At 48.2% G+C, this 19,447-nt stretch overlaps 3 protein-coding genes across 4 annotated transcripts; 1 reads left to right on the forward strand and 2 right to left on the reverse strand.

Annotated features, from left to right (window-relative positions):
- Window positions 1-58: 58 nt before the first annotated feature.
- NUP88 (nucleoporin 88) lies at window positions 59-10,618 on the reverse strand. The gene is made up of 17 exons (XM_068415686.1): window positions 10,382-10,618; window positions 9,863-10,032; window positions 9,282-9,407; window positions 8,978-9,064; window positions 8,161-8,337; window positions 6,887-7,070; window positions 6,306-6,456; window positions 5,515-5,613; window positions 5,274-5,364; window positions 4,301-4,402; window positions 3,089-3,247; window positions 2,498-2,623; window positions 1,896-1,961; window positions 1,625-1,705; window positions 1,158-1,284; window positions 672-790; window positions 59-280 (listed from the first exon to the last, which is right to left on the reverse strand). Exons 1-17 carry the CDS (start codon window positions 10,616-10,618, stop codon window positions 217-219), a joined length of 2,166 nt encoding a protein of 721 aa, XP_068271787.1. The 3' UTR covers window positions 59-216.
- Window positions 10,619-10,718: 100 nt separating this feature from the next.
- RPAIN (RPA interacting protein) lies at window positions 10,719-13,811 on the forward strand. 2 transcript variants are annotated; one of them, XM_068415748.1, is made up of 7 exons: window positions 10,719-10,818; window positions 11,122-11,310; window positions 11,863-11,926; window positions 12,440-12,554; window positions 12,775-12,838; window positions 12,951-13,085; window positions 13,648-13,811. In XM_068415748.1, the coding sequence occupies exons 1-7, from the start codon at window positions 10,741-10,743 to the stop codon at window positions 13,675-13,677; spliced, it is 675 nt and encodes a 224-aa protein (XP_068271849.1). In that variant the 5' UTR covers window positions 10,719-10,740; the 3' UTR covers window positions 13,678-13,811. The 2 variants fall into 2 exon arrangements, with proteins under 2 accessions (XP_068271849.1, XP_068271850.1); XM_068415749.1 differs by lacking the exon at window positions 11,863-11,926.
- A 678-nt stretch (window positions 13,812-14,489) lies between these two features.
- C1QBP (complement C1q binding protein) lies at window positions 14,490-18,635 on the reverse strand. The gene is made up of 6 exons (XM_068415590.1): window positions 18,380-18,635; window positions 17,965-18,115; window positions 17,403-17,490; window positions 16,264-16,359; window positions 15,395-15,517; window positions 14,490-14,915 (listed from the first exon to the last, which is right to left on the reverse strand). Exons 1-6 carry the CDS (start codon window positions 18,615-18,617, stop codon window positions 14,766-14,768), a joined length of 846 nt encoding a protein of 281 aa, XP_068271691.1. The 5' UTR covers window positions 18,618-18,635; the 3' UTR covers window positions 14,490-14,765.
- Between the last annotated feature and the right edge of the window lie 812 nt (window positions 18,636-19,447).

Below are 19,447 nucleotides of genomic sequence, written 5' to 3' on the forward strand. Positions count from 1 at the left end.
TACCTGCTGCACAGTCTCCTTCCCAGGAGAAAAGCAAAAAAAAAAAACCCACAGCATGTTAAGAAGTCTTAACAAAAGTATTTTATTTCACAGTCCAACTTTACAAAGTAATAAGTAAAAGGCATATTGTTCAACATATAAACGTTAAATAAACAAGGGGAAATACCAAGGAAAATGAAAGCTCGTCCAGCCTTTCGGTTCCTCATCACGGACACGTTAGAAGTTCATACGGCTTCTGATGTCATTGATCTGTTTTACCATTTCCCTTATGAGTTCTCCCCTTCAAGAAAAAGAAACCCAAGTCAAAAGGCTGCAAGTCATCTTTGCTTGATACTGATCAGGAAGGAAAATACTTCATATGGTAGGAGCAGAGCATGGGAGCACTGTTGCAAGTCACTTTGTTAATTACAGGCTGGATACAGACTGCCAAAAGATCCTTGGGCAAAAAGCGGACTGACTTAAACTAAATCTGCTTTAAAGGAGCATAAGATGGCCAGTGCTGCTGGCAGGAGCTGGCACAGCTTATGCTTCAGACCATCTCAACAAGCTCCAGCTGGTGCCTCAGCCCCTCAGGCAACATAGAGCTTAAATTATACCCTAGAAATGTGAATTGAACTGCTTAGGTAAGTGCCAGGGCTTGAGTTCTACAGGGGATCCAAGTGGTAACTTACTCTTCTTTCAGGACGGTTTGGATGCACTTGCTCTGGTAGGCACTGAGGGTGATGCTGGGTTTTTGGGGCCTGGTGCCCGTTTCCATCTTTTTCTGCTGGTATTCCTTTTTCATTTTAACCTAGAAGGCACGGACAGAAAGAACAGCCCGGTCAGCACTGGTACTGCCTGCCAAAGTGAAAGCTGGTTCTGGTTACAAACTGGTGTGTCATACTGCAATGGATTCCGATTCTCTCTGGGTTGGAATCTGCTTGCTTTGCACTCCTCCCCCCAGAAAGAGAAAAGAATGTTAGTACTAGGACTAGTAAGGTGTGTACACTTTCTTTCTTAGGGTTTATAGTGGGTTGCAGAGGTTCTGTCTACATTACTAAGAAGGGTCAGAAGTTATTTTAGTACGTTGTTGCTAATTTAACTAAAGTTGCTCTATTGGAAGGACCATATTCTATCAGCACTGTCATTAGGGTGCTGTCAGTAATTCGTTCTCTCACCTGTCTGATAGCATTGCTCAGGTGCTGGAGCTGGTCATGTATTGTCTGCAATTCTTTCCTCATATCTCTTTCACTGTCTGATAGAACAGGAAGCTGAGAGTGGAAACTCCGAAGCACTTTCTTCATCCTTCATGTACAAAGCAAGAAATGTTGCTGAATTAACTTACCCACTAGACCAGTTATGCCAAGACACCAACAGTCTTGCACTTCTGTCACTCCTCCTCAGTCTCAGGGGCTCAAGCCTTGACTTCCCTCTTTCTGCTAGTCTCACATGGCATTCCTGAACAGCAAGCTGACAGTCTGGGCCTGAAGGAGCACTGAAAGATCACCCCTGAGCCCCAGCCAAGAGCATTTCAGAAGCCCAGTCTTCTAACAAGCCACGGTGGCACTTCCTGCCTGCTCGGTTCTACCATACTTTTGCAAACAGCAAGTGATGTGTGATGAAATGGAGCGTAGCTTGCACTCACCTGTTCATAATATCTTCTTGCTTCTCTTTGGCTTCCTCATACTTGTCAGCCAAGCGCTCAGCCATTTCCCGCAAACTCTTCCTTTATGCAAATGAGAAATGTTTATTTAATTTAGGTTTACCTGCAAGGCAGTCTGTGGAAACAGGACAAGGAGCCTGGAAATGCGTTCGCCTCTCCTTGTTTCACACAGGACCCTCGATAAAGTACTTTTTGCACAAAGGTGCATCATTCCTGATGTCTGACTTGATAAAAGCAGACAGATCCTACTCACCTTTCCTCGCGACAGTAATTGAGATCTTCCAGTTGTTTCTTTTTCTGTCCCTGCAGCAGCTTCACTCTTGAAATAAATACATACATAAAATGAAACCACCCACAACAGCAATCCAGCTGAATCGGGATTTAGGCCACGCAGAAAATACGACAGAAGTGATTAATGCTCTCAGGGGTGAGAACAAACTCTTCCACTTTGTCCTAACTTTATAATACAAATAAATATCTATAATTTGAAGAAGCAGAGACTTATTTAATGCCATTTTCCTTTTAGCAGCCTTGTCAGGATTGTTGCTGAGGTCAAAAGATTTCCTGCCACCTGCAGGCACAGGCAGACTGACAACAGCAAAAGTGAAGTATTTCATGGGTGTATATTTACCTTTTTTCCCTTCCCCTACTAGCCACTACAGAGATCCAGTACTGCGCTCACCCCTGCTTTCCCTGGTAACTCCATTTTCAGTTCTGGTATTCCCAGTGTCTTACACAAGTCCATTTTACTCATTTACAAGGGTTAGTCCAGTGGAGGAGTGCTCAGTACTTAGTGATGTTGTTTCAAGAGACACTGTTCAGCAGTTCGTTAGAAGGTGGGTTTTTTTCCCTTACCTTTGCTGAATTTCCTCTCTTGCCAGATCCTGTTTCAGTATATATTCCTCTCTGAACACTTGTGTGGCTCTGCTAAGCAGCTGAAGGCATTCTTCAGGGGGAGGAGCAGCATCTTTATCAGCAGACCTTAAGAATATAGAGACAGGCTTTTGCAATCTTACTCTAACATGCTCCTTTGAAGGGCTAAACCACTTACAGGATTGATGGTAAGGGCTCTGGGGGCTCAGTTATGGAAGTGAGGGGCTATAATTAAATCCCTTTGCTATAAATAATTTTTCTTATATAAGGAAATCCCAAAATATCTTAAGATAGATACTCCAAACCCAATGGCACAAGCGATGAGCAACCTCATCAGCTGTGGTCAGCCCTGCTTAGAGCAGCAGACTCGACCAAGATCATCCCCCTCCCAGCCTGCACGGTTACTTGATCCAATGCCATCCCTGTACGGAGAGAGGCACAAGTGGGCTGCAGGAGCAGTGCCCCCCTTATGGCTGTGTCCAGGCTAACGTGCTGCTCAATCAGGAGCCGATGAACACAGTAGTCCTGAGAGCCTTCCCTCTTCAGGTCCCCCAGGAAAACATATTTACATACTTCAGAAGCAAGGGATTGGCAGAGCTGCGCTGCAGGATGCTTCGGATATGCTTCTCAAATGAGTGCTCTGACTTGGCCAGGATCCGGAGAGCGGAAGCAGCAACATCTTTGTCTTCTCTGGTACACAGCAGGGGCGGGGATGCAGGATGGACTGTACTTCTACCAAAGAACATAAAATCGGAGGAACACAGTTTGAACTAGAAAAGTTTAAACTACGTCAGAGTTTAAATGGTAGTTAAAGTGAGGAACTCATCCACTGTGGAATTCATGTATTACAGCAGTAAGTCAGAAGTGTTCCAAGAGAAAATATTTCAATTATGTGGTAAATCCAGCTCTAGAAGAGGCTGGTGGAGCTCATGTCCCCACCTGGCAAGAAACTAGCAAGAATCGTAGATAGCCTTTTACTTAAGGAGAAGGAAGTTCCCTAACAAGGGAAGCACGTGCTTGACTAGCAGAATGACCTGCTTTTCAAAGCAGCCTGCTAGGTCACTGTCCATCTATGTAATTTCAGAGAGTGGGGTTTAAAGAGCTGTAAAAAAAAAAAAAAAATCTATTTAAAAACACTACAGAAATAATTTTAAAAAAATAATAAAAGGTCTGAAGGAGAACCTGACATTAATACTAGCTCTGCTGAAGGTACCTGTCATACATTAAACAGTGTTCTCGGCAATAAATAAACTGAAAATAGTGCCCTCCCCTCACTGTGTTCACTTAGTTGTGCAAATGCAAATCTACCAAACTATCTGTATCTTTCCAGCCACCCCAAAGTTGTTTAAAAATGCATACTCAAATCCTACTACTTCAAAGCAATTTAAGAACCCACATTTTTTTTTCCTTCCCCTTTCATGCAAATCTGTGATGCCCATTAAGAATCTCTGTACTAATGTCTGTAAGTGAATTTCTGATTTGCAGATTCCTCATTATAAAAAATGAAGAAAAAACCCCAATAATAACGTCAAGAAGCTTTTGATGCAACTCTTGCCCTAATAACTCATTAGAAGTGATATAGATTAATTATATCTCCTACAAACACCTTACCAGTAGTAAATAACTACTCTAACCCTTAAGTGCTGAGCCAGAAGGCAAACTTCATTGTGTGTCATAAGAGGTGCAGAAGTCTAGGGTGAAAGGATCAAAAGAATAATAATAAATATTATCCCAAGATCCTTTTTATGCAAGTCACAGATTCCAAACCAATTAAGAGCCACGTACAAGAGAGGCCTTGTAATACACTCATAGGTGTTTGTGATGCAGATCATTGTGGGTCCCAGGATCTCAGAAACGATCCAAAATCCTCTAATCGGAGCAGGTTGCCTGAAGGGAAGAAAACACAAGAATTACCCAGTCAAAAAAGTTCTTTGTTCCTGAAGCTGTGGAGCAAGTTCTCGAGTCCTGCAAAATAATTCTCATCCTGGCAGACAGATGTCCCAGGACACACTCATCCATCTGCAGAGAGGGAGCACTGGAACAACTTCACTGTGAAACATGCAAAAAGCTGCTGTGACCCAGGAAACGTTACCCAGTGCTAGTGCTAGCCACTGACTGCCTCAGGAGAGCACCCAGGTGACTGCACACCACCCTTTTGGTCCAAGTGCCTTCTCCCCAGGTAACTACTGACACCATGGGAGATTTACCATCTGCGCTAGCTTAGCTAACTAACACCTATTAATAAATATATATTTTTTTTAAATTATGATGTTTAATACATAGCATTCTATAGAAATTATAACAGTGAGAAAATAAAGCAGACTGATAAATACTACATAGCCCAGCAAATGATGCCTCTTAAGCCTGACTAGGGTACTTCAGGAGCCCCTAAAAAATCAGATGTTCTTTGAAGGCACTGTTTGAGCCTTAACAAGTGGACAAAAGGAACATGTCAACATGTCACCATTCATGACTCATAGCCAAATCAAGCCTCAGAGTTGTCCAGGGTCAGGTAAGTACGTGAAAATTTCTTCTGGTTTGATACATGATTTTCAGACAGTAACACAGGAATTTAGCTTACTTCCCTCACTGTGCACTAAGAATCCTGAGGCACAAATTGCTTATTTGTATTATTTGAATTCTTTTGAGTTGAATTCATAATTTTTAATGGCAAGAATGCAGGAAAGAGGGCAAATCATAAACATTTTTCCATAGCAACTCACTGATTTGGACGCAATAGAAAGGGTTTGGTTTTTACCTGCATGGCAACGGTTTTGTACAAAGAATATGTTCAACAAAGCACTTCTGTTCTGCTCCCAACTCTTGTAAACTGTCTTTGTCTTCTTCATCTACAAAGGGATTTGTCACAATGCATCAGATCCGCTTTGCAGGGTGAGGGATTCTCGGCATTACCCACATCCCCCAACTTGCTACTGGCAAAATTAAGTGTTGGGACAGTAACTCCCTTCCTCTACATGCAATAGTGTCTCGCCCCTCACCTGAGCTAAGGAATTTGTGCAGTTTCTTGATCCACGTCAACCCCACGCTATGGACACCAGCTTCGTGTGTGCAGTGGTATCTGGAGGGACATTTCGGATCTGAAATGTAAACAGCAAATGTAGGAGAAGGCACTGAACAAAGAAAAACTCATCCTGCAACCCTGCACCGTTGAACATGTGTCTATTGCCCAGTCAGCATTAACATCTTTTTCAAGTACTAACTAGTTCCTATCCAAAAATTGAGCTAGATGCATTATTAGAGTTCTACACATAAATTACTCTTGAAATACCTGATGAATTGTTTTGAACTATTCCTATCACACAACATCTGTATCAACCCACCAGATTTTCAAGGGAAGAGCAGTTAAAGCCAGCACACCAGCATTCTGACAAGCGTCTTGGTCAGAAATACCCCAATGCTTTGTCCTACCCTGCCTCCTGCCCCACGGTTGCATCTGATAGTCTAATAAGTTGATACCAAATCTTCCTTCAGGATCACCATCCCCACAGCACTTGCTTACATACATAGGTCATCGCAGATGCAACAAGTTCTATTTTTATAATCCACAGCTGAAAGAATTTAGTATTTTGTGACCATATGCCATCTGCCCTTGAGTAAACACTAAAGCACCTCCCAGACTTGCTCTTTCCAAAGCCTTACTAAAGACATCAGGCAAATCCTTATTCTAATACCACTGTTTGTTTGACACCAATGATAATTTGTAGGTAGCTTGATCCTAAATGCATGAAATAAAGCAAGTAAAAGCCAACAACCTGAACGACAACCCCACCTCGATGCAATTTGATTGGGCAAGAGAAATCAGACTCCAAAGGCTCTTCTTCATCTCCTGATGCCAGTTTCAGTGCGAGTTCCAGCTCAACACATTCAAACACATACAGGGAAGGAATAAGATCAGATCTTGGGTCCCACGACTTCTCTAACTGTAAAGAGCATCGAATTCCTGTGTCAGACATCATTTATACAGAAATGCCAACACAAACAGCATCAAGAGAGACTTACATAATATAGGCATGAGTATTAATTGTCAAGGAAAGTAGCTCAAGTCCCTCTATTTTTTTTACTTAAAAAAATTTATCTCAGAAACAGGGTGTCTTCTTAGAAGACGCTCTTTACAGTTCATAAGAAGTTTGATAAAAAAACTGATCCACCTGCAGGATACACAGAATTGGCATTTAAAATAAAAGCATCAGAGGGACTGGCTGGAATAGGAGGAAGACTTGCTACCTCGTTATAAAATAAGGCAGCTTTGGCACCTGGCATTCACTTCCAAGCATCCTGCCATCTGGCAGCCAGGGACTTTTAACTAAAGAAACAAAAATACATATAGAAAAAAAAAACAAGATGAGGTACCTGCTCATCATCCTCTTCTCCATCCAGTACCACGCAGTGATAAAGCATTCCCGACTCCGTGGCAATCACCAGAATGTTTGGAACACAAGGCAGGCAAAGGACAGCACAGGCATCGTAGCCGTAGTTATCTTCCGCCGCAGGGTGCATGGGCAGGGGGCCGAGCAGCTTGCCAAGCTTTGCAGTGCTGGAATAAAGAAGACGTGTTCACAACACCAGGTGCGGAAGCAGAGTTCTCCGTGGCTGCCTGCGGGAGTTTGTTGGACAATAACTACAAAATAAGGATGATTAAAAAAAAACCCCAATGGTTTGGAGTTCTGTTTAATTTCCATTAGATAGTAGCGACCCAGCCTTCTGCAGACTAAGAGTCTGCACTACACCTACTTGGTGGAGATCTCGGAGATGAAACTGGAGCTCAGCAATAATGTTTTATGCTTTGAAAGCATCCAAGCTATACGTCAACAAATTCAAGAGGAAACATTTTCATAAAGGAACACAAAGTATTCACGGAAAGCTCAAGTTAATTATCTTTATAACTTAATTGGTTTCTTGCTTAATAAAGGACTTTACAAGCAGCATTTTGTGTCCTGGCATTTCTCTAGGTAGAACCTTTGAAGGACTAAGCCCATTTCATTGCCCCCAGACAGGATCTGCTCAAAGCTGCATCACTGCTCATGCAGAGGCAAACAGTGCTGTTTCTAGCCTAAATACCAAACATTTTAATATTCAGTTACACTAGATCTAACCTGTAAGTTCTCCACCATCTTCTCAGTTTTCTGAAGTGATTTTTTTCTTGTATCGTGTTTATATTCTTGATTTGTGTTCTTGACCTTTCATTACAGAACATGCCTGTGAACCCTCTATGACCTTAAAATATTTCTTTTCCTAAGGTGCCACTGGCTCTTCCAGCCTCCTCCAAAGCTAAGAATGTCTGCACTGTGAACTGAAGGCCCCAAAATACACCTAACAGCCTTAGACCACTGATCTTTTAACAAACAAACAGTCTGGTGTCTTCATTTCCAATTTCTGATTGCAAACAATGGACAGCAGATTCTCAGCAATGCAAACTGCTGCTCTAGGTGAAAAAGGATGACACACTATTCTTGGATTTCCATCTATTAGCACTGCCACACAGAGATAAAACAGGCTGCAAGACAATAAAGCTCAGCCCGGCATCCGTTAGAGAGTCCCAGCCAAACGGAGAGATGGCTCTCCAGCCCTAACATTGTACAAACATACAAGCACCCCACGAAACCCGAGGATGAATGCGATCCTACCTCTGTAGCAGGCTGATATATGTGAGGAAAGTCTCTCCATTTTCATACAAGATGTAAAGTGGATAGGCCAACACTTCTTCACTCCTTCGCTGTCCAAGAATGTTCTTTGGGACTGGTGCTAGCAGGCCAAAGTCAAAGGCCACCGCGGTTTCCCCCAGCGATGCTGTATAGGCTCTCCTGGGGACAAGGCAGAACAAGGCCTGAAGTCAGCAATGACTGTGAGAACACAAGTGGTTAAGCAGGTCCACTGGTACGTGCTGACAAATTGCTGCTAAGCCCCTGTCCATCAGTCCTTTGACAGAGGCTATTTTCAGCAGCAAAAGCATCCGATTAACATCCTTCTTACGGTTCCTCATTTCTGCCATACACCTACCAGCCAGCCCAGTTTCACAGGACAGAAGAGGAGGGTGTACTGGTATTTCCTGTGCAGTACATCTGTCTGTGACTTCACTAGTAGAGACCCTCAAGCTTTTCCTTTCCAACAGGGCCAAGAGGGAAATAAAGAGATTATCTATTTTCTCACTCCAAAAGCCCTTCTTAACCCCATCTTAAAGACAATCTGTATTTTTCAAATGACTACTCTGACAAACCCTTGACCATACAGTTTGTTACCACTTTCTTTGAGAAGGATGGGAAAAAAAAGAAAAAAAACCAAACATGCAGTTACTGTGCTAAGAAGTGCTAGCACTGAAGAAATCCATGAAAAAAATCACATCCGATTTTCAGGCAGATTTATCACTCATTCATTAAAAACACAACTAAGAATGCAGAGCTTATTCTATCAAAAGCATTTCAAAATACAAGCAGCCACACAAACCCTTTTTTGATTGTTAGAGTCTCCTCCTCAGTGTCTGAAAGAGCAATCACTTTGATGGGTGTCTGAGGCACCTTCAGACTGTAAAACCTAGAGGAAAGAAACAGCAGCAATGTTCGTTCAGCTGGCAGTGTTGCACATGGCCCTGCTGATGCAGGAACATCAGCTGGTATCAGTCTACAATTTCTCCCTATTTTTTACTGGTAATCCTGGTAAGAATGGCAGGACACAAGTATCTAGTGGAAAATCAGACTGGCTATGACAAAAAAAAAAAATACTTAGATAATCAGCTACAAACAGGTTTTACCTTACAGTGTTATCTGAAGTCAAGAGCACAATATGGGGCTCTAATGTCTCACAGGGATACCAGGCAGCATGCTTTAAAGTCAGAGATGGTGAGCTTGTGAAGAACCTTTCCGCAATAGGAATAGTGCTGAAATACAGAGCAGAAATACGCAGTCACAAGAAATGCAGAAGACATTACTTCTAAAGGGAAGTGGGGGCAAGAGGAGCTAGAAACCCAATTAAAAGGTTTTAAAGCCATTAGCTGTATTATTCTTAAAGTTGGAGGGACAGCTTTAACTGGAAGCCCTTTGTTATTTCCATCTGGACATGTGCTTTTAGCTACCACAGCTAAAAGACCCCAGGAAGGCTAGAGAAAACTAGAGGAGCACCTCACTCCTCAGCAATTGCAACAAGTTTAGAAGGTCATTTGTTTGGGTCACTTAGCAATCAGCAAGTCCCTGAGCCAAAATAACTTCATCGGTGATTGTCCCTACAACCCCGATACAACCAGTGTCTTCCATTATCTGTTTGGCCCCAAGAGAGGAGAGGCTGTGGAGGATCGACGGCAGGATGAGGATGTCGCTATCGGCCGGTCTCACCCACCTGCACTTCACCGTGGATTTCCCACCTTCAAACTCGAAATTCTTCCCCCAGCGTTTAGGCAGCTCCAGCACCATGAGCCCCTTCGTGCCGATGAGCGCCACATGATGCTGCGTGGGGCTTAACAGCGTCTGATACACCTCGAAAAGGGGCGGGTTTATGCAGATAAGGGTCTGGAAACACAAATATTACAGTTAAGCACAAGCCATCAAAAGCGCTCACGGAAGTACGGCACATCTTTACTCTGCACGGTGATTTATACAACGGCTACAAGGTGCAGAATGCGGCAATACTTTGTCTCCAGCCGCGGCCACGCGCAAAACCGACGGGTTCCACCGAGGAAAGACTCAACGACAGCGGGCTGGAGGGTGACCACCCGGCTGGGGCCCTCCAGGCACAAGTTCCCCTCAGCCCCGCTCCCGTCACAGCCCCCCCTCCCCTCCCCTCCCCTCCCCTTATCCCCTCATCCCCTCATCACGGCCCGCCGGCCCCTCACGGACCCCCCTCAGCGCCGGGCCCCACCTGGTACCGGCTGAGGCCGGTGGAGTCGGGCCCGCCGAGGCGGCGGAGGCCGATAGCGTAGAGCGCGCTGCGCTCGCCGTCCCACAGGAGCAGGTCGCCGTCGAGGCCGAAGAGCAGGTTGCGGACGAGGGGCGACCGCGCAGCGGGGCCGGGGGCGCGGTCGCGGAGGCGGCTCAGCACGGCGTGCTGCGGCAGGGCCGCCCGCCACTGCTCCGCCGGGCCCCACACGGCCGCCATCGCTGCGCGACCCGGCCTCACCCTCCGCGCCGCCAACAGGCGGGGCCGCGCCTCCTCCGCGCCGGGACTACATTTCCCGGCGTGCCCCGCGGCAGAGGCGCCCTCCCGAGCTCCCGGCGGCCATGGAGTCGCCGCTCCGGCGGCACCGCGCTCGCTACAAGCGCCCGGCCACGCCGCCATGGAAGGAGACCTACCGCCGTGTGAGTGCGGGCTGGGCTGGGCTGGGGGGCTCTGCCCGCTCCTTTGGCCCCTTCCTCGCCCCCCTTCCTCCCGGGCGGGTGAGGCGGCTGAGCCTGGCCCCCACCCCAGACCCTCTCGGCGAGGGCCCAGCGCTGCCGTCGCGGGCGGGTCGAGGCCCGCGGGCAGGTCGGGGCCAGCCCCCGGTAGGAGCTGCCACCCCGCTCCCGTGCAACCCCTCCGGGATGCGACAGGCCCTCGGGCCCCGTCTGCCACCCCACCCCACCCCGGCACTAACGCGTTCCGTCTGCTGCGCTCCCTCCCAGCGCTGCATGGAGAGGCTGAGGAGCAGCCGGGCGAAGCTGCTGGACCGGTACCGCCAGGCCGGGGAGAGAGTGTGCGGCCCGGGCCCGGGCGCGCTGCTGGTGCAGGAGGTGATGGAGCAGGAGTGGCAGACGCTGCAGGCCGCGCAGGAGAGCCTGCCGTCCCTCAGGGGCAAGGAGGCCCTGGCACAGGTCAGTACAAGTCTTAGGCTGGTGCGGTCTCAAGCATCAACACGCTCCGTGCCTAATGCAGGCGTATCAATACAGCTCTCTGCGGCTGTAACTTAAGTCTCTTGCTGGTTGGAGCTGGCAAAACTCGGAGCTTCTGGGTTTCCTGCTTCCACAACTAGTGCAGGGTGTTGTGCTGGGGAAGTGCTTGCCTTTGGGCCCACGGGTGGGGAACTTCCTTGTTTCCTTCACGAACTGCTTGTGAATCATGGCAGAGGGTGGGTTCCTCGACTGTGATTTTCAGAGATAGTCTGTCACTGACCACTCCCGAGAACGGGAATAAAACTTTAAAAATCAAGTTCTTGGACAGGCTGTGTTTGGATCCATTGTGGCTGGCTTTGCACAGGTGGTTATAGTATAGGTTGCTTTCCACAGTGCGTAGGTTTGCAGTTGCAGAGATTTACCAGAGAGAATGCACAGAGTGAATTTACGTTGCAGTGACAGCTCAGTCAGGTGCTGTAAGTTAAGCGAGAAAGTAGCCAGAATGGGAGAACCACTGACTGATGCACCTTTCAGATGCTAGAGGACCCCGATGAGCTAGCAGTACTGGAAGAGATCCAACAAGAACTGATCTTGCAAGGTAACATCACTACGCATTTTCTGACTCTTACTTGATTTGTAATATTCCTGACTTTCTAGTAATCCAAACTAGCTGCGGCCGTGCTTCTCAGTTCTTGTAGACCACGTGATACAGAAGAGCCTCCTTAGAAATCTCTGCAGCCTCTGTAACGCATTGAGACCCTCTTAGACAGTTTTAACTGGGATTTTAAGGTCTGTGAGAAGCTAATAAAAGCGGAGACCAGAGAAACAGCACTGAGGTGTTTGGGAGCTGTAGGAACCTGTGTAAATCAATACGGAATGTTTCAAAATTGTTGCTTGGAAAGTCACCCACTTGAGACCAGCTAAAGACTGAGCCACAGGAAAAACTGGATTAACAGGAGTGATTTCCTCAAGTGTAAAAATCTGATCCATAGAATGAAAAGTTCAGAAACGAGTGGCTGCCCCAGCCGCCATCTGCCCAGCGGCCTCACGTGTGCTGCTTTGTCTCAGGCTTATAACAAATGCCTGAGAGTATTTTGCCGTGTTATTGCAGAACAGTCGGTCATAGAAGAGTACGAGCGAAGTCTGCAGTTCGATGAAGAATGTCTCAACGCGATGCTCGATGGCTTGGATGCCAGCGACAAGATCATCTGCCCAGTGTGTAGACAGTAAGAACGCCCTTGGCATTGGAATGAGGTTCTCTACTCTCTCACAGCCGTATGGTCTTAAAGAGGCAAAAGTAGTGGGGTAAACAGAAGCTGCTGTTAATGCTAATTTCAACAAAATAAAAAAAAAAAAAGCAATGATGTCCTACATCTAAGAGGTTTTTGGCTAAAATGTACCTTTGTTCTGGTTGCTGTGACGATGCTCACTGTATGCTCTTTCTAGGAATAACCTGACTGTGAGGAATCACTTTGTTTTTTGCCAGTGTGGATTATACATCAGCACTCAGGTAAGGCGCACTGAGGCATCAGCAGTGACTGCCCAAGCCTGCTGTGAAGGGGCAGTTTGTAAGCTACAGACAAAAAGAAATGTAAGATTTCTTTTAACCCAGTCTTTCTCAGGGTATGACAGAAGAGAAGCTACGGGCACTTCTAGAACACACTGTGACAGAGCACAGTCACAGGTGCTTCCACAACCCAGAGTTCACAGTGACCAGTGGAATGGAGGAGGAAACCAGTCTTCTCATGAGCTGTTCGGTGAGTCTAAATGTCAAGTTCCTGGCCAGGACCTCTGCTTGGATCCACTTCTCAATTACATGGGCAGAAACCACAAGTCCATTGATCCCAGGGGTTTGTGTTGCTCTTTTCCCACAAACATCCTTGGAAATGCTTTTACTTTTGGCCACTAGTAACTGTAAAAGGAAGAGCTAAATTACACAACTTGCCTTAACTGCTAGATTAGGGAGTCTTTCAAGGACCTGTCAAATTTAGCACTTTACCTTTCTCACACCTTAGCCAACAACTTCCAAGTCTTGTGTGGAGCAGCTGTTCAGGTAAGTGATTCATGAAGAAGTTTTAAAAATTATTTCAGTTTAAGCCTCCTCAAAAGGCTCGACCATGCCTCTTAACAAAGACATACCATCCCTTTGGCTCAGGCTACAGCGAGCGTGTTCTTAGCTTTGCTGCTTATCTAAAATTACTGCGTATACCTATGTGGTGAGAGCAGTGTTGGGAGCAGAGCGTTTCAAATAGTTTTGAACATTAATAATTCATTTTATACATTGCTATAGCTTCTCCCTTCAACTTACCTTTTGTAAAGGTCTGTGACTCTTGGACGATTCTCCTGTAAGTGGATTCGGCTTCTGCTTTTTTACTGGAAGGACTTCAAGACTACAAATCCACCCAGAGCTGCTAGTATTTTTATGTATATATTTGTAACTGCTGTGTCAAAGATACTTGAAAAGGCAGCAGTATTGCCTTAACCTGCACTTTAGTGGCACAGTACATGTTTTGAAATAAATATACTTAGTTTATTTCAGCCTTCGTGTTGTCTTAAAAAAAAAAAAATGCATCAGTGATCTCACAGCTCACAATGGACTTCAGCTTTGGGTTCTGTTTAACCTTATGCTAACCTGCAGGCAACAACTGGAGGCAGGGGTTGGAGGGGTTTGCCCGGCAGCAGCACCACCTCTGATATCAGCATCCATGGCCTTTCTGTCATTCTGCTGGAACTGAAGTGTTCCAGCCTCCCTGGGGTATTTTTCTAAAACAGCTACACTAATACTAATGTAATAGGTTAGGGCAGCACATCCCTTTTTAAAACAGCTCCTCAAACACAAGGTTTAAGACCCTGAATTCTATTCCCTAACACAAAGCCAGCCAGCCCCGACTTCTACAGTGAAATTTGTGTTTGTAATTAGCACTGCTTGGCCTGCAGCCTTCCTCCCACAGCCACAGCTCTGACAGGGGGCACGCTGTGGGGCTGGAGCTGCTGGAATAGCTCTCCCTGGAGAAGGCTCGGGGCCAGCACACACCACTGCTGCAGCAAGAGCTCTGCGAGCAGCTCTATTAACACTGGCTCAGGCACAGACAAACACCAGCAACTTCTTATGGCAGCTCTCCAGTCAGCAATGGTACAGCAGGAAGAAAAGAAACCACCAGTTTTCCGTGATTTGAACATATTTTATTCTTTGCCTTCATTCTTAATTGTACAAAAACCACCACGCAGAGTGAGGCAATTCCGGACCATGATGTTAGAGAACTTGATCTGGGCTGCAACATAAATACAAATCCCCAAATACGAGCAAGAATCCTCATTCTCCCATTTTTCAAATTCAAAGTTACTCACTGTATCTGTTGTGAAGATATATTTGGGTATTGCAGGCCAGAGCGGTGCTGTAGAATACCCACACTTGAAGATCAGCTTCCTAGCCTACCCTACTGACATTTGACAAAGGTTTTAAGGTCTTCAAGGAATTTAATGTACTCCTGGTGCTCCAGTGCAGTGCTGAGCTCTATTAACTCATCAGCAAACGTGTTGTCCACGCCTCGATCGGCCAGGAAATCCATTAAGTGATCGTACAGAGCCTGGAAGCAATGAACAGGAAACTTCCTTAGCAGAGCACACCTGGGTAGAGGTTGCTTTTAAAATGTCCCATGGCAGCTGGCGTTTCTTTCTCCCAGGAAGATCAGGCCAGCCTGCCACAGGAGAGCAGGCAGCTCCCCATCCCCTTCTCAGCAGCCTGGCCTTGGGTGTAACATTTGGAGGGCAGAGGCTATGGAACAGGTCATCCAAACTCATATAAACCCAAACCCCACAGTAGAATCACGCTGCACTCTGTAAATGATCAACTGACTGTAGGAGTTGTCCTCTGAAGTCTGTCAAAGATGACACACACCACACCCTGCCTGTCCCCCCTCCTGGGGCCTTGGGGGTGAATTGTGGCAATCCCCCATGGCAGGCATGTGGGACAGGACTCTGATAATTCAGGAGCAGACGGACAGCCAGGCGAGACATGCTGAAGTGCCCTCTGCAGCCTATGGCCCACAGCGTCAGCAGCACTTACCCAGTCAAGGGAGTCCGTGTTGAGGGTGTAGTTGGTGTCCTTCCAATCCGATTCCCCAGTGGGCTGAAAACTAACCTCCCGAATTGTGAAAATATCACTTTCTTCCTCTCCCTCATGTCCAACCTGAAACAGGAGATGAGATGTAAGACATACATACAATTAGCTCTAACTGCAGGGCCCCTTCAGCCACCTCATCCCGACGCCAGGAATGTTACACTGCAGGCAAAACCCCAAGACCAGGACTAACGCTGCGCCTCTCCCCTCTCAACACGTGCCTGTGAAGACAAGCACAGACATGCACAAGAATGCAGGAAATCCTCTAAGAAGTCAGATACCAGCAGCAATCTGATGTAAGTCAGCAGCCTGATTTCTACAAAGATGTAAAAACCTTTTCTGCCTCATTCTAAATAGGTCTTCTCAAGTCTGTCTGACCTTTGTCAGCTAGGACTGGCTGCATAAATGATTGTTAAGGTTTACCAAAAAATCCACAAAGATCAGCCTGAAGCAAAGCTCTCAATTTTATTTCCCCCCCTTCCTTTTTTTTTTACTCCCTACTTCTCTTTGTGACACCTCACAACCATGACATTTGCAAGTTACTGACACTGTATTAAATCTATCTATCATCTCATTTGGCCATTCTTCTTTACCCCTCTCAAGTTGCCGTGCTGTTAAAGTTAAGCCTTTTTTTGTGTTTAAAAAAAAGAGAGAGGAGAGGAGACTGCACTTTCTGCAGATTCAGAAAAGCAAGAGACTACGAAGAGCAGTTAGAGTCAACAGCAGCACAATTACACCATGGTCAAGCAGGAAACACACAGCGAGTCCCAGCCCAGAGCTGGCTACGGCTGACACACAACTCGTTCGATACCCACCTCGTCTTCGGGATAATGGCAGTCGAGAACAAGGGTCTGTTTTGTATCGTCTTTTATTACTTCCACAACAAAGTTTGGAGTTGATGTAAGATCAGGCTAAAGAAGAGAACAGTTGCATCAGCATCGGAATGTGACCAGGAGCCAAGGTGAGGGCCGTACAGCCCAGCAACACAGCCTGCCTAGCACAAGTTGTTCCCTGACACCCTTTTTCTGGAGTCTCTGACCTGTTCACGGCAACCCAAGCCTCCCCCAGCCTCGCCAACGGCTCTCCAGCCCCTCCTCTGCTCTGTGGCTCATCACACAGGTAAAATGGCAGCTGGGAGCATCTGCCACCCCCTGACAACCCAGAGAGCCGGCAGCTCACCTGGACCGGGCCATCCAAAGTGACACGAACTGGGAACAGACTCGGATTGTTCTGACAGCAGGAGCTGCTGGTGCCTGCCCTCCTTCACGGAGGAAACCTGGCAGGGCACAGCGACTGCCACACACGCATCCACGTGCACAGGTCAAGCGCGCTGCACCTTCTCAGCGCACACCGGCACGCCCAGGAAAGGCATCCAAGTATCCCCAGTATTGTCCCACTCAGCTGAGTGCAATGCGCTGGAATAAATACTACCGTGCAGAAAGTGCAAGTTAACTGCTACAAACCAGCTGCATCCCCGGCTCGTGCAGCACCGGTGTCGCTGCAGATGAAGCCATCTGCCTCAAATGATATTGCTCATTTACAGTTTTTACCAGTATTTTTACTAACGATCTTATTAAACAGGAGTGAGACACTTTGCCCAACAAACCCACGCAAGTGAAGCCATGTGAACAGCTCTGCGTTGCGCTGACATCGCATACCAGCGCCGTGAGTCAGGCCAGCTCGGTACAGAAGGCAGTGTTTATTGCAGGGGGTTGCAAAGGCAAGAGGGATCCGAGCTCTTCTCATTTCTCCTCGTGGAACCCTCTCACCCTGCTCTGCCTTTCTGCCACAGAGAGGAAGGTCCCAGCCAAGTAACAGCCAACCCAGAAAAATCTGCATTTTGAGACTTAATGCTCACAAATATCAAGTGAGAGAGGGAAAAAACCCTTAAGGGCAAGGTTCTAACTCCCCTATGTGTACCCGTCACGGAAGTGCACATCAAGACTCCATTTACCTCCTGCTCATCAGGTTTCTGCTCTTCTTGTGTTTCTTCATCAGCGGAGGGTGGAATGCTGTTATTGATGTTGAACGTGACCGTTATCCTTCAAAAGAAACAGAAGCGGTTGCTTGAACACGCTCAAAAAAATACCCATCCAAATTTCTTCTGTTGGAAGCTTTTGTTGTGGGGAAAGCGTTACTGGTGTTGAAGTCACACGCTGTGAACACGACTAGGTACTGCCGTTTAAAACACACGCTGGAATGAGGCTGGCTTCCTCCAGTCGCTCTCACAAACAAGCGTTTTTCAAGTTTTACTGGACTGAGCTGTTATTTTTAACGCAGGAAGACTGCAGGAAACTCTGTAATGCGTGATACAGCAGCAAACGTTTGAAAAAAAAGTGCCTTTAACCCGAGGTGGTAAAATAAAAAACCTCTGCAACGCCCAGGTTGTACAGACTGGACAGATGGAAAGAAAACTAACACGAGGACGAGGAGAAATGTGGGGTTATCGTTATTTACTAGCCGTCGCAGGTACACGTGCTTGCCCAGCCGAGTCCGTTACTCAAGGCCACACTTACTTCTCCCCGGCGACCTTCCGCACCAGCTTGGCCTCCGTGCCGTGGACCTCCAGCTCCCACCCGCCGGAGACCTTGGGCAGAGATTTGTGCTTCTGGATCTTCCTCTCCTCTTTGATCTCGTCCGTCAGGAACTGCGCGAAGGCTTTGTCACCTGCCGGGGAGAGGGGGCGTTAAGGAGAGGGGGCGTTAAGGAGAGGGGGCGTTAAGGAGAGGGGGCGTTAAGGTGAGGGGGCGTTAAGGAGAGGGCCCCCCCCCACGTGCTGCCCGGGCTGGGGGGGGCAGCGCACGCGCACATGTCCGCCTCGCGCCGCCAAGGGCGGGAGCGCCGCCTCCCCCTCACACGGGGCTCCCCTCACAGCTCCCCCCGGGTCCCCGCTCCCCTCAGGGCAGGAGCCCCCCGGCCCGCCCCGCTCACCCTCGGTGTGGAGGCCGCCGCAGCCGCAGGACACGCCGCCGGCCGAGCCCCGCCGCGGGCGGAGCAGCGCCGTCCGCCAGCCGCCGCCCAGCTGCCAGAGGGAGCGCGCCAGGGGCGGCGCGGCGCCGGGCGGCGGCAGGAGTGCGCGGGGGAAGGAGGAGGAGAGGAGGCGGCGGGGCGGGCGGCGCAACGGCGGGCGCAGGGCGGCGGCGGCGCGCAGGGCCCGGGCGAGCAGCATGGTGCGGCGGGCAGAAGGCGGCGGGGCGGGGCGGGCAGAGGACACGGCCGGCCCCGGAACCGCCCGCCCCGCTTCCGGCCACAGCCGGTCCCGGCGGCCCCCGCGGCGGGGAGCGGGGCTGAGGGTTCGAGTCCCGGCCGCGGCGGCAACAGGGAGCGTGCTCGCAGGCTCGCTCGCTCACTCCTGGTTTAAGTTAAAATTAAAAAGCAAGGATCGGAGGACGCGGCAGGGACGCCACGTCCAGAGCACCGGTACTGGCCGCCTCTCGCGCCCCGGCGCTCCGGTGAGGCTGGGCAGCGGTGAAGGCGCAGAGGAAGCTCCAAAGCTTCCCCAGCCCTAAGGCTGTGGAAAACACGCTGGTGCTTCCCTCGTGCCTGCAGCAGGGAAAAGCAGCGTCCGTGGTGAAGCTTTACTCCCCTGCATCGCCCCACTCTTTGTTAGAAGAGGCAGCTTTCTGGCGAGACCTCAGCAGTTTACTCAGAAAAAGAAAAAATGTTTTTTCCCTCCTTTAGCAATAAATATTTTAGAGGGAAGATTGACAGCAGCAAACTGTTTCCTGGCATAAAGTGTTCCCTTGGTCTAAAAGCTGGCCCTATTGCCCTCTATTGAGCAGAAGCACAAAAGGCCCATCGGTGCCCACCGCAAGGCTGTGGACACCAGAGAGCATCAATATGATCCCATCGCATGGAAGGACCAGGATGTTCACTCCCAGCTCCACACCGGTGTTTGAGCACCGCACACGTAATGACAGGGCCTGCTCTGCACGTGACGCACAGATTCACTGACCCACCTTAACATCTGGTCTTTCACATCTGCACACAGACACCCCA

The sequence above is a fragment of the Nyctibius grandis genome, chromosome 18, assembly GCF_013368605.1.
Source record: "Nyctibius grandis isolate bNycGra1 chromosome 18, bNycGra1.pri, whole genome shotgun sequence".
Classification (NCBI taxonomy): domain Eukaryota; kingdom Metazoa; phylum Chordata; class Aves; order Nyctibiiformes; family Nyctibiidae; genus Nyctibius; species Nyctibius grandis.

Bases quoted from the DNA above. Each gene is read 5' to 3' on its own strand.
- NUP88 (XM_068415686.1), bottom strand. From the start codon at position 10,618: ATGGCGGCCGTGTGGGGCCCGGCGGAGCAGTGGCGGGCGGCCCTGCCG. The intron at 6,457-6,886 runs GTACCTCATCTT...TGCTCTTTACAG, and splicing joins GAGAAGAGGATGATGAGCAG to TTAGAGAAGTCGTGGGACCC. The intron at 1,962-2,497 runs GTAAGGGAAAAA...ATTTATTTCAAG, and splicing joins AGAGAGGAAATTCAGCAAAG to AGTGAAGCTGCTGCAGGGAC.
- RPAIN (XM_068415748.1), top strand. From the start codon at position 10,741: ATGGAGTCGCCGCTCCGGCGGCACCGCGCTCGCTACAAGCGCCCGGCC. The intron at 10,819-11,121 runs GTGAGTGCGGGC...GCTCCCTCCCAG, and splicing joins GGAAGGAGACCTACCGCCGT to CGCTGCATGGAGAGGCTGAG. The intron at 12,555-12,774 runs GTAAGAACGCCC...TGCTCTTTCTAG, and splicing joins ATCTGCCCAGTGTGTAGACA to GAATAACCTGACTGTGAGGA.
- C1QBP (XM_068415590.1), bottom strand. From the start codon at position 18,617: ATGCTGCTCGCCCGGGCCCTGCGCGCCGCCGCCGCCCTGCGCCCGCCG. The intron at 18,116-18,379 runs GTGAGCGGGGCG...TCTCCCCGGCAG, and splicing joins CGGCGGCCTCCACACCGAGG to GTGACAAAGCCTTCGCGCAG. The intron at 17,491-17,964 runs GTAAGTGTGGCC...TTTCTTTTGAAG, and splicing joins CGGAAGGTCGCCGGGGAGAA to GATAACGGTCACGTTCAACA.